This window comes from Gavialis gangeticus, unplaced genomic scaffold, assembly GCF_001723915.1.
Source record: "Gavialis gangeticus isolate Ggan-Ray unplaced genomic scaffold, GavGan_comp1, whole genome shotgun sequence".
Classification (NCBI taxonomy): domain Eukaryota; kingdom Metazoa; phylum Chordata; order Crocodylia; family Gavialidae; genus Gavialis; species Gavialis gangeticus.
The window spans coordinates 6,985,154-6,999,593 of NW_017729004.1; the positions used below are offsets into that span (position 1 = coordinate 6,985,154).

A 14,440-nucleotide genomic window follows, 5' to 3' on the forward strand; every position below is an offset into this window, starting at 1 on the left:
GTTGAGGAGGTAAAACACAGCAGGGAAGACCTGCAAGGCCTGGAACTGAGTATAACCCCCCCTTGCTTTAACCTAAATGAAAGTCCAACTGATTCTTCTTTTTATGGATTCAGAGATCCAAAGGGTACAATGGACCACTGTGATCATCTGGGCTGATCTCCTGCACAATGCAGGTCACTCGATTCTACATTCAGCCCAATCTCTTGTGGATAAACTAGAGTCCTTATCTCCTAGCTAGCCATCTACTCGGGCTATAAAAGCTCTATGGGATGGAGAATTTACTGTACCGCTCGGTTAAGCTGTTGCAGTAGCTAAGTGCCCTTCTCTCTCCGTGCTGCTCATCACAATTTCTGTCCACATTTATTTGCCTATAAAAATAATGACTTGCCTCAGACTGGGAAGGGGGAGGAAAGGGAAAAATTATCAAGCGAGCATATACATCTACACATAGAAAGCCCACTCTAATCAGTGTGTGAGCATGTAGTAAGTGAACCTAAGATCTGAGTTACTTTCTAAGCTGCTTTGTGGCTTAAAACACTGCCTGAGTCAATTTAGGAGGGCTGAGAATGAAGAGGAAAAGCTTGATGCGAGTGCAAAGTGCTTAGGTAGATGGATGGCGGTGACAGGATGGGTGACAACTTGTGACTGATTTCTGCAACGGGTACTGAATAAAATCAGTATGAACAGATGGGGCTTGTTTGGTGCTGAGAAAAAACACTTGAAGGTTTTAAAAACCCCCCAAAAATCTCACCCCGCTCCCATCCAGGGAAACGGGGTGTATTTCTTCTGATAAGATTTATATTGAGAAATGGAAAATCTCATTTGCAGTTTTTTTCTGTAATGTATTTTGATGGGTGTCAGGCTCAGGATTTCATTTCAGTGTAGCTAGATTAATAAAACAAGAAGGGATTATTAAAAGCAGGGGTGTTGATGCAGGTGGGGCTGCTTTGTGAACAGCATAATGATAAGTCTGTGGCACAATCAGAACTGATGCAGAAGACCGATCTTGTTTTGTACAACTCTTCATTTCTTTTGCTTTGCTTTGCCTTCCCTCCCCGAGTTCAGTTGTCCTGGGTTTGTGGAAAATCAAAGCAAAAATGGACTAAGTTCATTTGATTTTGTGAATCAGGTCCTGGCTCACAAAACACGAAGGCAAATGGAGAAAATATATGGACTTCAATAGGGATCGAATGAACAGGGCTTTTCAGAAATGTCCTAGGGTTGCCTGGTTATCTTTAAATGCCATTGAAGGAGCTAGAAGTCAAGACTCCCAATGATTTCAATGGGAATTAAACTGAGGTCCTCAAGAAATGGCCCTTGAAACCCATAGCAGGAATCTGATTTCCTCCTCGACTCTACTAGGTGATGCAAAATGCCACCTCAGAGTGATCATTTTTGTTATCAAATCCTACAGGCATCTTCCATCAGAGAAGCTTTACAAACCTTAAGGTAAGCCTGGGCTGAGGTCTGTATGTGAAACAAGAAAAAAAATGGTAAAGGGAAGCCCTGCATCCAAGAGAAAATGAGAATGGTTATGGGAGAAATGTACAGAAGAGGTGAAAAATGAGGGGTCTGATAGAAAGCACAGAGGTGGGATCAGGGTTGATCTGTTGGGGCAGACAACCTGCTTCCGACATGTCTTCGTCATCATGTATTTTGAGAGAGGGAGCTGCTTCATTACAAGTAACAGGCTGATCACTATGGGCCATGTGTGCATGCATCAGTGATCCAGCTGTTAAGCAGACAGGCAGATTGCTCTATGTGTTGCTGGGAATTAATTTGTTCTGAATAGTGCGTGTCCTCCTTTCTCAGAGTATGGGTAACATGCATTGAACGGGCCACGATACCTCTTTCTCTGGGATTCAGTTCCACCACCTTTGCAGTACAGCTTTCTCCCTCTGCTTTATTAAAGGATTTTGTTTTTACATTTCCATCCATCACTGTATGAGCTAGCTGCAATCCCTTTCATAGGACCATACAAATATAGGGGGGCTGGAAGGGTGCAGACTACATCTAATTCAGCCCCTTGCAGGGTCTTATCTGTCTAAAGCATCCTAGTCAAATATTTGTCTCACCTGCACTTCAAACCCTTCAGTGAAAGCCTTCCTCCTCTCAGATGGCCCGCCTGCTACAGGTCTCACAAAGGTGCAACAAACTGTGGGAGAACAGGCTGCTAAGGAAAATTACTGTTTAACCCCCATTAGTCAGAGATTGGCTTATGGCCCAGAGGCAATTCACCCTCATCAGCGAGGCACCAGGTACAGGCTGCTGTCTAATCAGCCTGTTTTCTCCACTGTGTTTAGAGAGCGCCCATGTATGCATCCCCTGGGCAAAGAGATTTCAATAAAGAAGGCTTTGCAGCCAGCAGAGATTGCTGATACTTTACCAAAATAGAAAACAGAATAGGAGTTTTGATGATCCACCAGTATCCGGAGCTGACCATGTTCTCCCAACACCTGGAAGCAAACAAACGCAAATCAGCCCCAAAGAGCAGAGCCAGGACACGACGCGGTAACACAACAAATGCCTCCGATTTGTGAAGCTACCAGTTTAGCAGATGCAAAGCTTCCTGGATAGGATGTGCATTCAGCAAAGTCAAGTATCAGCCCACAAAATTCTTGCTCGATGGAGCTGACAATAAAACTTCCCTTACCTTCAGCAGAGCCAAGACTCATCCCTATGTCTTGTGACATAGGTTCTTGACAATGGCATTTAAAAATTTTTTTGTGTGGAAAAATTAGGATTTACAACACCTTTTCAATACCTGAACAGAGGAAAATGCTGCCTTTCCCTAGTTTTGAATAGCTGTTTGAGTTTGGCTAGGATTTCAGGGAAGAAAAATTTCAACATTTTCCCCTCATTTTTTTACAGCTCTGCTTATTTTTTAAATAAGCACATTGTTTATACTCCTTATACGTCTACAGTAGAGAGCAGGGCTGTCCAAATCCTTTGGGATGGTGAGCTGGATCTGGACCTGGAGGCTACTTGTGGGATGCACAACCCACGTCTGGTGGCAGGACAAGTGATGATGGTGTTCGCTCCTGTATGCTGACCACACGCCTACCACTGGTCCTGCCTCTGAAAGTGTCCCCAACAGGATTTTTGACTTGGAAATTAGGGGTTGGGGTGACCAGCACTCACGGGGTTAATACCATTACCACTTGCACCACAACCACTGAAAGGTGGCCTCAGTGGGGAGCTATACCTGTAAACGCTAATTGCCAGGGGCATTAACCCCCTGGGTTCTGGCTCCACCAGTCCATCATCTCCAGCAGTCATGAGGATTACCACTGCCGTCACTGGTTGCTTTGAATTTTTAGCCCCTTGGTCGACCGTGGTTGAACCATTTAGACAGCTCTGATACAGAGTATGCTTGGAAGAAAGCCACCTTGATTCTTGATTTCAAAGTCCATCTGCTCACCACTCTTGTATCTGGTAGCAATTAAATATTTACTGACAGATTCACGTTACTACATATCTTCATAGGTTTATTTAGGGAAGCTTAACAAATGGGCATACCTGGCTGACTGAAGGGAGATGCCTTATTTTCTCGCCAAATGTTTGCCACTGTAAGCAGAAGCCCTAAAATCCCAGAGTGGTTCATCAGATGCCCAACAGGCAGTTGCTGTTCTGCAAATCCCAACCAACCTGCCTCTCAAAGCTTAGGTGCGTGGATAGTAAAGCCAGAAAGGACTTCTATGATTGTGGTTGTGAGTCATCTGCTATTGTGCCTGGAAGGCTGAGCTTTTTATTCGATGCTTGAATGGTTACACTGGGCTTGCGAGGCACAGCTCTGAAACCTTGATTTGGCAGTAGGATCATTCTTGGTAATGACTTTGCAGCTTTCCTAATGGAGAAGCCTGCAAAGACATACTCTACAAGCCACTCTACTAAAGATGCCAATAGAGGGATGATATTAATAGGAGCATCTAGGGTGGGTAATCAGGGTTGCCAAATAGGATCTAGATTTGTTAAGTTCCCAACAACCTTGGGCGCATTTGTAGTTGTTAACGATGCGTCGGGCAAAACACAAGTTCAGTTGAGCTTGTGTCTAATACTAAAAGCAAATCTCCTGGAGGGTCAAACTCATGTGAACTTCAACTGGAGACATTTTTACACAGCTTTGAACTGACCCCGGAGAGCTCCCGCAATTCTGACCCACTTTAGGAGAATGCACGCGACCAGGTCAACTGCATAAAGGGCCTGTTATACAAATATAAAGAGTATGAACTGCTTAAACGGCCTGTTATACAAATATAAGGAGTGTACTATTCCAACAAGGGGGGCATTGGCATAAGCTAGCCAGTGAACCATGTTGTTCATACAGTTTCGGGCAAAATAGATTTTAAGGCCAAAGAGAGAAAAGAATGTGAATAGAGGATAATCATCATCAGCAGCATCACTTTTCCTCCTCCAAGTGCTTCAGAACTAATAGCTGATTAATATTCATAATGTCCATGTATCATAGGCAGAAATGAGAGAGAAAGCTTAGGAGACCAGTTCAAGATCACCAGTGCACACAACGGCAGGCTAAAAGAATGCCTGGCACCTAATTCTTTGAGGAGGCCAAGAAAGGGTCAAAGAGGATCGGCACAAAGCAGCGTAGACAACCCCCTTCCAAATGCATGGCTATGGGCAAGCAGCAGTATCTTGAGCTTGTCCTTTCAGGGAACTTTGTGAGGTGTAAGATAGGATCTGGATTTATAGCGTGCTAATTGCCCATGTGGACACACACACATGCCTTGTACACTACTTAGGCCCCCAGGAAGTTAGTGAGGAGTAGCTTGGATACCCCCTGGGTTAGATTCTCCTTCACATTTATGGGCCCAAGAGCAGGTCTTGGATCCTGTTTGCATCTTTGTGCTCTGCTCAGTCTGTGCGGATGGGGAAATGCATAGTGAGGGTGCTATGCACGTTGCAGATCCATCCCCCACAGTGGCATCTTTGGTCAGGTGTAACCTTCAGTTAGCCTGCTGTGGATTCAGCCCAAGGATTGAATGGGAAGATAGCTGGCTCATGCTAACAGAGCTCCCCTGGGTATACTGGTAGGAAAGCAGAAGGACATGAGAAGGTACTCAAGGTGATGGCAGCTGTACAATGAACAAGACAGGAAGGGAGGAACAAGCTCTCTGATACCAAAATAGTAGTGATAAGGACACTCACTTCCTAGAAGCGATCATTACTTGAATGAGCTTCAATGATTCAAGTACTTGAAGCTGAGGGGTTTCAAGTACTTGAAGTGGAAGGGCTGGGTTAGGAGACTAGAAAGCATTTCCTGCTCTCCTTCCATTTGGGATTAATACTCTGTGGAAAACTAGAGCCAAACTCCACACCCCAATAAACAAGTGTGACTGCTACTGGCTCTTACAGGAGTGCCACAACCCTTTTGTGGGAAAGAATTTGATCTAATGGGACAAATGCGTCCAAAAATTAGCACTAGTAATGTCAATAAAGCTAGCAACTGTGTTGTGCCCGGAATGTATTTGTCTAACACACTCAGTAAGAACTTCCATTTTTGAAGCACCTTGTACACAAGGCTGCCTAAACCTGTTAGGAGCATTAATTGAGTGTGGACCACCTCCCCGATACCCTGGAAGTTAGATTAATATTATTGGCTTTGTGACCGGAAGGAGAAAGTGAGCTACAGGGATGGTGAGTGACTCTCCTAAGGTCATAGAGAAATCTAGGCAGCAGAGTCCTGCCCTCTTTTCAATCCCAGTCCTGTGCTTGAAAAAAAAGATAATTCTTTTCCCCATTTAAGCATACATTGTTTAAATTGTGTCATTTGTTTAGCATGGTTATACTTTCATCGCTGCCCATAGATGCTAAAACAAGAGCTGCGTTTTTTCCAAGACATTCCCCAATTCCTTCTTATTAAGATGAACCTGGGCTTGTCTGTTGAGAAGGATACATTTTCCTTCCACGTGTCTGAAATAGGAAGAAGTGAAGGTGAACCCATAGGCTTACCTCTCGTCGTTATAGTGAATCTGGGTGACAGTCCAAGCTGTGATGAACAGCGTGGGGGCACCTGTCAGAAGAAGAGTAATATTAATGGCATGGCTGCTTCTTTCAACCCCTTTCAGGACCTATCTGCGTCTCACAAGCATCTCTCATGTGCTATTGTGATGTTAATGCCTGGTGTAGCAATGGCACCAGACTTCAATGCTCATCTGTTAGATCTTCAAACAAACGCCTGGGTGCTCTCTCTCAAGCTTTCACTCTTGTATATGGAAAAAACAAAAAGCTTCCTCATTGTCTCTTTCCAGATCCCTTCTTAAAACTCTCTTCATCTGTGATGCCTCTAAGACCTTCGGCAATGGTTAGGCCATTATACAACAATGGTGCATCAGATCATTGCCTGACAGGCTGAACATACTGTCTTCCTACCCCTGTCCATCTGTCTATATAGACAGAGCCCTCCAGCCATGTATCTCCTGTCTTACACGGCTTCTTTTGGGTAGGAACCCTCTTCTTGTTTAAAGCACTTTACACTATGGTCTATGTCTGGATGCCACTTTAGTACAAACAAGGGATAACAGTGGCAACAATTCTGGAAGCATATGCCAGGATGTCACTACTCATTTGAGCATCCTTCCAGACCCAGATGTCTCTGCCTCCTTCATTTGATATTTTTGCTTTCTGATACATAATAAGATGAATGTTGGAAGCTAGTTCAAGAAGTCTCAACTGGTTAACATGCTGGTGTTAGTACTTTAGCAGGGTTATGGATGTATCAGCTAAAGTTACACGTTTAATAGAGGTATTAGCATTGCCTATAAAACACCATTAGAACAGTGCGATGAAACACGTAGAAACCAATGCCCCTACTCGTACCTGACATAGAACCAAATTGCTGGATTGAGCCTACCTGAGTTTTTTTTACTTGCCCAAGCAATCTATAGATCTATTCTATCAGACTGGTGTGTGTGTAGATTATTCACATGAATAAGGGCCGAAGATATATATCTATACCTATCTATCTATTATTCACATGAATAAGGGCCGAAGGACTATTCCCTAAATGTAACATAAGGACTGAGGAAAACTGCATGTTCTTCCAATCCTATTATTAAAGCCCATCTTTGAGGTTGTTGTTATTCAAAACTAGACCTCCTCTAACATCTTCTCCCTCCCACAGCATTCAGACAAAAGCAATATTAGGTCCAACGGATCATTTAGAAAGCATCTAATTGGACTGATTCAGTCTGAAACCAGGTTTGTCCACATGTGCCTTGCCTCCTTACAATACAGAAAAGGGTCCCTATTCCACACTGTGAAGAGGAGTGCAACTCGCATTGGTTTTGACAGAAATTACAATTAAGGTAAGTAATTAATCCCCTACTGGTACAGGATTGTTCCTTCCAGTACATACTTCTGTATGGGACACAATGGTATTCTGCACTTTTCCCAGCAAGACTTTTCCCCAGCCTAATTATTACCCCAACCCAGCTATTGAAAATAGAAGCCAATTTTACTCTCTGACATATATGCCCTGGAGCCAGTAGTTTTGAAGGGGAAAGAAGTACCCTGCTTTTTCTATAAGAGAAAGGAGAAAAATGACTTCTGGCAGAATTCATTTACATAAATTAGTATTTCATCCCAGTGCTGTTCAGTACAATGCTTTATGCTGTGTTCTTTGGGGTTTGTATGCGTTTAGAAATGATATGCAATGCAGCATATGAATGGATGTATACAAGGATAGAAGAAAAATTGTGGAGTGTTTTAGATGAGGGAAAATGATCATCTGGAGGAAAGAGGCAGTGGACTCTGGTTGGACAAGAGCAAGAAATCTGCTGGAGAGGTCTAGGTTTTTTTCTTTCTGGGTTCTCCACCTACAGTACTGATCCTTCATGGAGCTGACTTTTAGCACTACCTCTGAGAGCTGCAGAAATGCTAGAGCCCTTTAAAAAAAAAAATCTAGACTTGATCTGGCAACTGCAGATGGAAGCACAACCTGGCTATACAGACTTCCCTGGGCTGCCTATCTGACTGCCCTGTATCCAAGTGGATTCATGCCAGATAGGTCAGGGCTGTTTCACCAAGAAGAGCTCTGAGCCCTCTACAGGCAGCGTAGCCCCTATAAAAGTCTGCAGGGGTGGTTGTATCTTCAGGCTCTAGTTTTGGCTGACTTCATTTCACTATGCAGACAGCCATTTTTTCTGGTTTCTCCAATGAGGTGTGTTACTGGCTTTTTATTTCCAAGTTTTCTTGAGTGCAGGTGCTGGAAGGATGAAACACTTTTACAGGTGACCACTCATCCCTAGACCAGGTGGTTTACATTTGAAATCCATAAGCCCAAAGAGAAGATACGGTTGCAGCCAACCATTTACAACTGATTCTAAAAAGGACCCCTAGATATTGTTACCAGTGGCCCTCATGCCACTAATACACCCAGCAGAAGGGTCACACACAAACAACTCCTCTGTCCTCTTCAATGCTACACACTGGGTGCATCTACATGTTCATTAATGCACTTTTGCTAATGCGCATTAAATTTAGTACTTCCATTGTGAGGTACCAGAAAAAGGTGCATTAGCCTATTTCAGTGCACATTAGTGAAAGTGCACGTTTTTTGGGATGCGTTAATGCACATTAAAATAGGCTAATGCACATTAAAGTGCACTTGTAGACATGCCAACTGAGATGCCTCCGGGTCACCCTGAGTCTGTGCTCCTATCATTCACTGTCAAGGAGATGCATACCCCAGCCAATCAGGATGTACCACCAAAAGTACTTCCTCTCTGAAAAGAAGGAGATGACCAGGAGGGTATGCAGGTACAAGCTTTCCACCAGCAGCCAGAAGAAGTTGGCCATGATGCAGTACTGAAAGAAAACCACGGCGGCCTTGCAGCCAATCTGAAAGAGAAGACATGAATAGCAGTGAGCTGAAGGAGTGGGTTTCAGTTATAAGAGCAAATACACTGATTTCCTGTTAATGCTCACCTTGTAACAAGCCCTGTACCTGTATTCCTCGGGGCCTACTCTGTCCACTTGATTGCACAGCCATGCTACGTTAGAAAAAAGAATGGGACTTCTCTCCTCATATTTGTACCCCAAGAGGCCAGGCTGGTAGATTTGGGCACTTTTACCCATTACTCCCCACCCTAGAGCAGATCACTGAGGAGTGGGCTCTTGCTTTGCTCACAACACCTTTGCTCACAACCCTGAACCAGCATGGGGAGGGAAGTAGAGTTTTTGCTTCTGTGGACCAGAATGACCTATATCAGCTCATGAAGCAAAGAGGGGGTGAGGGCTACTCCATTCACAGTCTAAAGTCAGCTCTAAGAAAATGAACCTGGAAGACTATGCCCAGTTTTGGGCCCCTACCACCCAGTGGATGTGCCAGAAAGGAGAGGTTTGGCTATGCGAGGTAAAAACAGCGAGGAGGATGGAAAGTCTGCACTAGGTCAAATAGGAACAAGATGATGATTCTCCCTTTTAGAAAAGAGATGAGTAAGAAGGGCTGTGACAGACATTTCTAAAATAATGAATAATATAAAGGGGAGAACTATGGCGAATAGAGGCTTTATCAATGGCTTTGCTAAATAGTGGCTTTACCCCATCACAACACTCAACAAGGAGACGCTCAATCAAACTGAAAAGCATGAAATCGGACACTGAAAAGGGGACTATTATTGCCGCACACAATGGACAAATAGCCAGAGTAACTCATGGTCATTTGATTTCACTGAGGCAAAGAAATTGGGTGTCTTTTGGGCAACGAGAACAGCTACTTGAGACAGGGAAAAGAAATATATGAGATATTTACACCCCTATTCAGAGAACAGGTCATCTAGTAACAGTCTGGGATCAGGAAATAATTTCCTGAAGAGGCAGGTCTGTTGCCACTTACTCTGAAGCACCAAGTACTGGTGACTGTTGGAAACTGTCCAACTACATCAAGCACTGGCCTGTTGTGACTAGATACTATCCAAAGTGTCCAGTGGAGTCTAGTGAGGTTGAACTTGCAAGGATCTGGTCTTTGGTCGTCTTCTTCCCTCCCTTTCAAGAAAGAGCTATTACTGGGCTGTTTTCCTTTCACTAGATACAGTGCAATCAAGTAAAATCAGTACACGTGTGGAGATCAAAGTTGTCCTTGCTGATCCCTACTCATTAACTCAAGCCCCCTAAAATCCACCCCTGCATCACATGATGGATCCTTCTGCATGCCTGCAAAACACAGTTTGTATGCACGCTGGCTCTCCCCCTCTTCTGGGAGCCAGATGGCATGAGCAGTATCTTGCTGCAGGGTGGCACAGAGGTAAGCAGGCAAGTGACAGTGCAGCTAATTCCCGGGGATGGGAAGACAATGTGGAGCCGAGCTGACAAGGCACTGCAGACGGCAACCAAATCCCTGGTCAGATCTTGAACAGCTGTTCCCTTCTCCGCACTATCACAGTGCACCTGGCCAGTTGGCACCCTACTGGTGCACATGCTGCAGCTGAAACAAAGGCCTGAGCCCTACCTCTATGAGTAGTAAGTGGGGAATATGGGATAGTGAACCAAGAAGGATTTGACCCTAGTCCGGCAGCTGAAATATCGGCAGCACCCTGGGGGCTCCAGGTAATGCAGGGATGTATTTTGATGCTGGCTGGCCCCAGTGCATGGCACCAAAACCCAGTCTGTTTCTTGTGCTTTGACCTCGGTGCATCCTCTTGGCAGATCACTGCTTTAATCTGTGTCCCACGCCTGAGCTTTCTTCTCTTGGAGCACGTAAGCAGTAATATCAGGTGCCGAACACAACGAGGAACTGGACTGGCTTGAAGAGGGCATGCAGGGTGGTTTGAAGAGAGGGCCGTACAGCGACGTTGCTAATACGCCACGCTTTAGTACTTCCAAAAGTACTTTGGAAGCACTAAAGCACAGTGCAGTAAGTGCCTGTACTGTGCTGTGCACATGGCGGACGGTTAGATTTTACCATGATGTCACCATAGTGGCACACTATAACGGGGGAGTGTGTTGCTATGGTGACAGAGCTGCCGATCACGTGCAGACCCACATGATTGCTACATTGCTGTAGCATGCCATATGGCGATGTAGCGTGTCACTACGTCGCCATAGGGTGATGTGTAAACACACCCTTTATGGCCAATGGGGACATTCACGTTGTCATCAGAGGGGGAATTTCAGCAGATGTACACATCCCAGATCCAGCGTGGGGGTCCCTGTGGGCTATATAAGCCTGCCTGGCTCCCCAAGACCTACCTGAGCACCTAGCAAATGGAGAAGCCCATGTCACCACTCACTCGGGCATGTCTACACATGCTGGTATCGTACCTCTGACTCCTCTGTAGATCTCCTGGAAGTGTTTTTGCCTCTGGAGGGAATCTCTCAGATCTTAATGGTTAGCTCTGCTCCCACAAACTCTTCTCCTCCCAGTTGTGTGAAGCCTGGGGTCCTTCCTGTGGGAATCTGCTAACGAGTCATCTGCACCCTCTTGGCACTGGCCTGGATACTTTTGTGATAGGTGTGGGGCCCGAATCCAACCAGGGGACTACTCACTCTTTTGGGAGTTTGATCTCTCAATCTGACAGCAGCCTCTAAAATGCTGCAGTGATGTTTAGGGCATGCTGTACCATTCAAAGACCAGGAAGAGAAAGTCTTGCTCTTTTTAGAGGTCTCTGGATGTGGCCTGCAGAGGTGGGATCGATCACAGAGTTCTGCCCAGATGACTGCTGTGGGAGTGCTCTTCCTTCACTAAATCATGAGAAAAGGACCAAGTCAGGGCTCACTGTCCTACCCAGGTACTCCATCTGGCCATGGAACTAGAAAGGGAGTAGGGATTGCCCGACATCCCAGTGGCTCCAGAGCTGAAAGAAGGTCCTGTCCTCACAGCTCTGACTGGCAGGGAGACAAGCAGAGCAACTAGGCAGAGGTATGGCAGGAGGTACCTCAGGAGGTAGTATGGGAGCAAGGAGGAGACAAGCATGCAATGGGTAGAGTATGAGGTCTGAGCTGGGGAAAAGCCTACCCAATGCATCTGATCCCATGGGTTTGCATTGCAAGATCTGTAAAAATTAGCCAGAGCAAAAGGGGAGATGCTCACAGTCCATGGCTGAGCTTGCATGGGGGTTAAACAGGATGTGGTGGAAGCAGCTGTTTTGTTTCAGGATGGGAGCAGGAAAGGGGCCAGCCAAAAGCTGTACCGGAAATGTCTCACACCAAGCAGCCTACATTGAACAGGGGAATAGCTGTGGTGATGGATACAGATGACAGTGTGACAGGTAGGGGGGGAAGTGACTTCTGAATGAATTCCTGCCAGCTGAAGATAATAGAAAGGGTCTACCTTTGCAGAAGAAAGGACTTCCTCCCCACACTACCCTGAGTACTGCCTTGGAGATGAGGCCTCGAGAAGAGGGAAGAGAATGGTGATTTCTTTGGAAACTGGCTTGCTTTGATCTGAATAGGAATGAAAGCACAGTTTGAAGATCTCTCCAGCTACCCTGGCTTCCTTCCTCCACTGTTTTGGACTTCATAGTTTCATAGATTAAGGGTCGGAAGGGACCTAGTAGATCTTCTAGCCCGACCCCCTGCCAGGGCGGGAGAACAACAAAACTCCAAAACAAGAAACGGGACTCAAATGAGTAACCTACGGACAGTCTGCCTGGATTTCCAAACGGAGAGTGGGCGCCTCATCTCCCTTTCCTATTGATCTGCAGCTCTCTTCCACCCCCAGAGCAGCTGTGTTAGCCCTGGACAGTACAAGCACTGTCTGCATAAGGTACTGAGTGGCTGGTAGGAATCGCACTGTAGCCTGCTGGCAGAAGCATGTTCTTCAATTTAATTCTAAACCCCACAGCAAGTTACAGGTAAAAGGCGAAAGCAGTTCAGGGCGGTGTGTAGAAAAGGATTTCCTACAGGACAAGCGAGGGACAGCTCGCATTTCCTATCCACCCACACTACTGAAACTCTCATCCAGACTCCCACCACCTTGTCTTGATTGCTGCAACATCCTTTTCTCACCCTTTAACATACGTTCTCCATAACATTGTAATTAGGTGAGGCACGTCCACTTCTCTGTGGATGAGAAGGAAATAAATTTTGGGTGTATCCCAGCTTCAAAACGTCTAAACTGGCACTAGAAATGATAAGAACTTCTACTCAGGGGCTGGAACTGATGATGATCGAGGTCTCAATACTCGCCTTTTACTGAGCTGATAAATACCCACTGGAGGATACTTCTTAGCAATAGTACCAGAGTTGGTAGGTCCATTTTGCCTGAGGCTGTGATACCCTTGGGTCTGATTCTTTTCAGTGCCTTGCACCATAGGTAGATCTTCACATCCCAGCAACGTGCTGTCATTTTGGTTAGGGAGCATTTTGGTTAGGTGTAAACTGCTCTACAGGGCAACGCAGAATCAGGCATCCAGTCTTCAAGGCAGTGCTCTTGCTTTGCTTGCAGCATCCAATACACTCTGGGTGTGGATGCATGAAGGCATGCAGTGCTTTCAAGAGAGGGACTGCTTCAAAAGGGCAGCAGCTGATCTATTCTAATTGCTCTGTGTCGGGGAGTTGAGAACGATTCAGATGCAGCAAACCTGCTCCACCTTCAGCACTCCTTCCCCCAGGGTTAAAGTGGGAGCGGGCTTCGGTTGTGCGTCCACAGCCTCTCAGACACAGGTGCCCTTGAGGACATGCAAACTGGCAAAAAGAAGGGCCATTAAGGAAAGCGACTGTACAGAAAAGTCATTAGTCTGTGTTGAAAGGAAAGGGGATTTTTCGTGCATTCGTGAAGCTGAATAGTTGAAGCAATGCTGGCCGTGAGAAGGGCAGGATGAATACACTTCAGAAAAGGTGGGGAGGGGACTCAAAAGAGGGACAAAGAGATAGATCCACCACTGTTGTGACTTCTCATTTCTGTCGCTGGAGATATGGCACATTACTTCAGGTACAGGTTAGCACTGGCAGCAAGCCGATGGCCAAACTTACACCTGGTGTAAGCAGGAGCCATTCTGAGTTGGGCTCAGCTGGAACATAGTACAAGGCATTTAAGCACCGGTCACCTGAGTGAAACACATGCCCGGTCTATCGGATGGCAGTAAAAGTGCATTTGAGACAACACCATGGGAGGGCATTTTAGAAAGAGGCAGGTGAAGCGGCATGCAGAAGAGATAAGGAAACGCTACCAAGCTAGTCCAGTCCAGCAAGGGGCACTATTAGTCTTTCCCAAGTCAGGCGGATGAATGGATCGCCTCACCCTCCCACCCCCATGCCCTACAGTTGCTTTTTTAAACTGGATTTTATTTAAAAGCTTTATTCTTGAGACTTGACAGCTGATCCTATTGCCTGGCTATCCCTGGAATATCAGGCAACACAAAGCAACCCTGGGGGTTGCTGTAATGGAGCTCTCCAGAAGTAGGCAAGCAGTTAACTTGCTCTTTTTTTTTTTTGGCACGACTGCAAATGCAAGCTAGTTTGCAAAGTGCTGCTGGAAGCAATC

At 45.7% G+C, this 14,440-nt stretch overlaps 1 protein-coding gene across 1 annotated transcript in view; it reads right to left on the reverse strand.

Moving 5' to 3' along the window:
* The window catches only part of VIPR1 (vasoactive intestinal peptide receptor 1), a 58,073-nt gene that overhangs the window by 9,445 nt on the left and 34,188 nt on the right, over nt 1-14,440 (reverse strand). The window contains exons 5-7 of the mRNA XM_019507928.1: nt 8,703-8,856; nt 5,968-6,028; nt 2,387-2,456 (exon numbers count right to left, since the gene is read on the reverse strand). Of these exons, the coding sequence (XP_019363473.1) occupies nt 2,387-2,456; nt 5,968-6,028; nt 8,703-8,856 (285 nt within the window). The remainder of the gene's footprint in view (nt 1-2,386; nt 2,457-5,967; nt 6,029-8,702; nt 8,857-14,440) is intronic.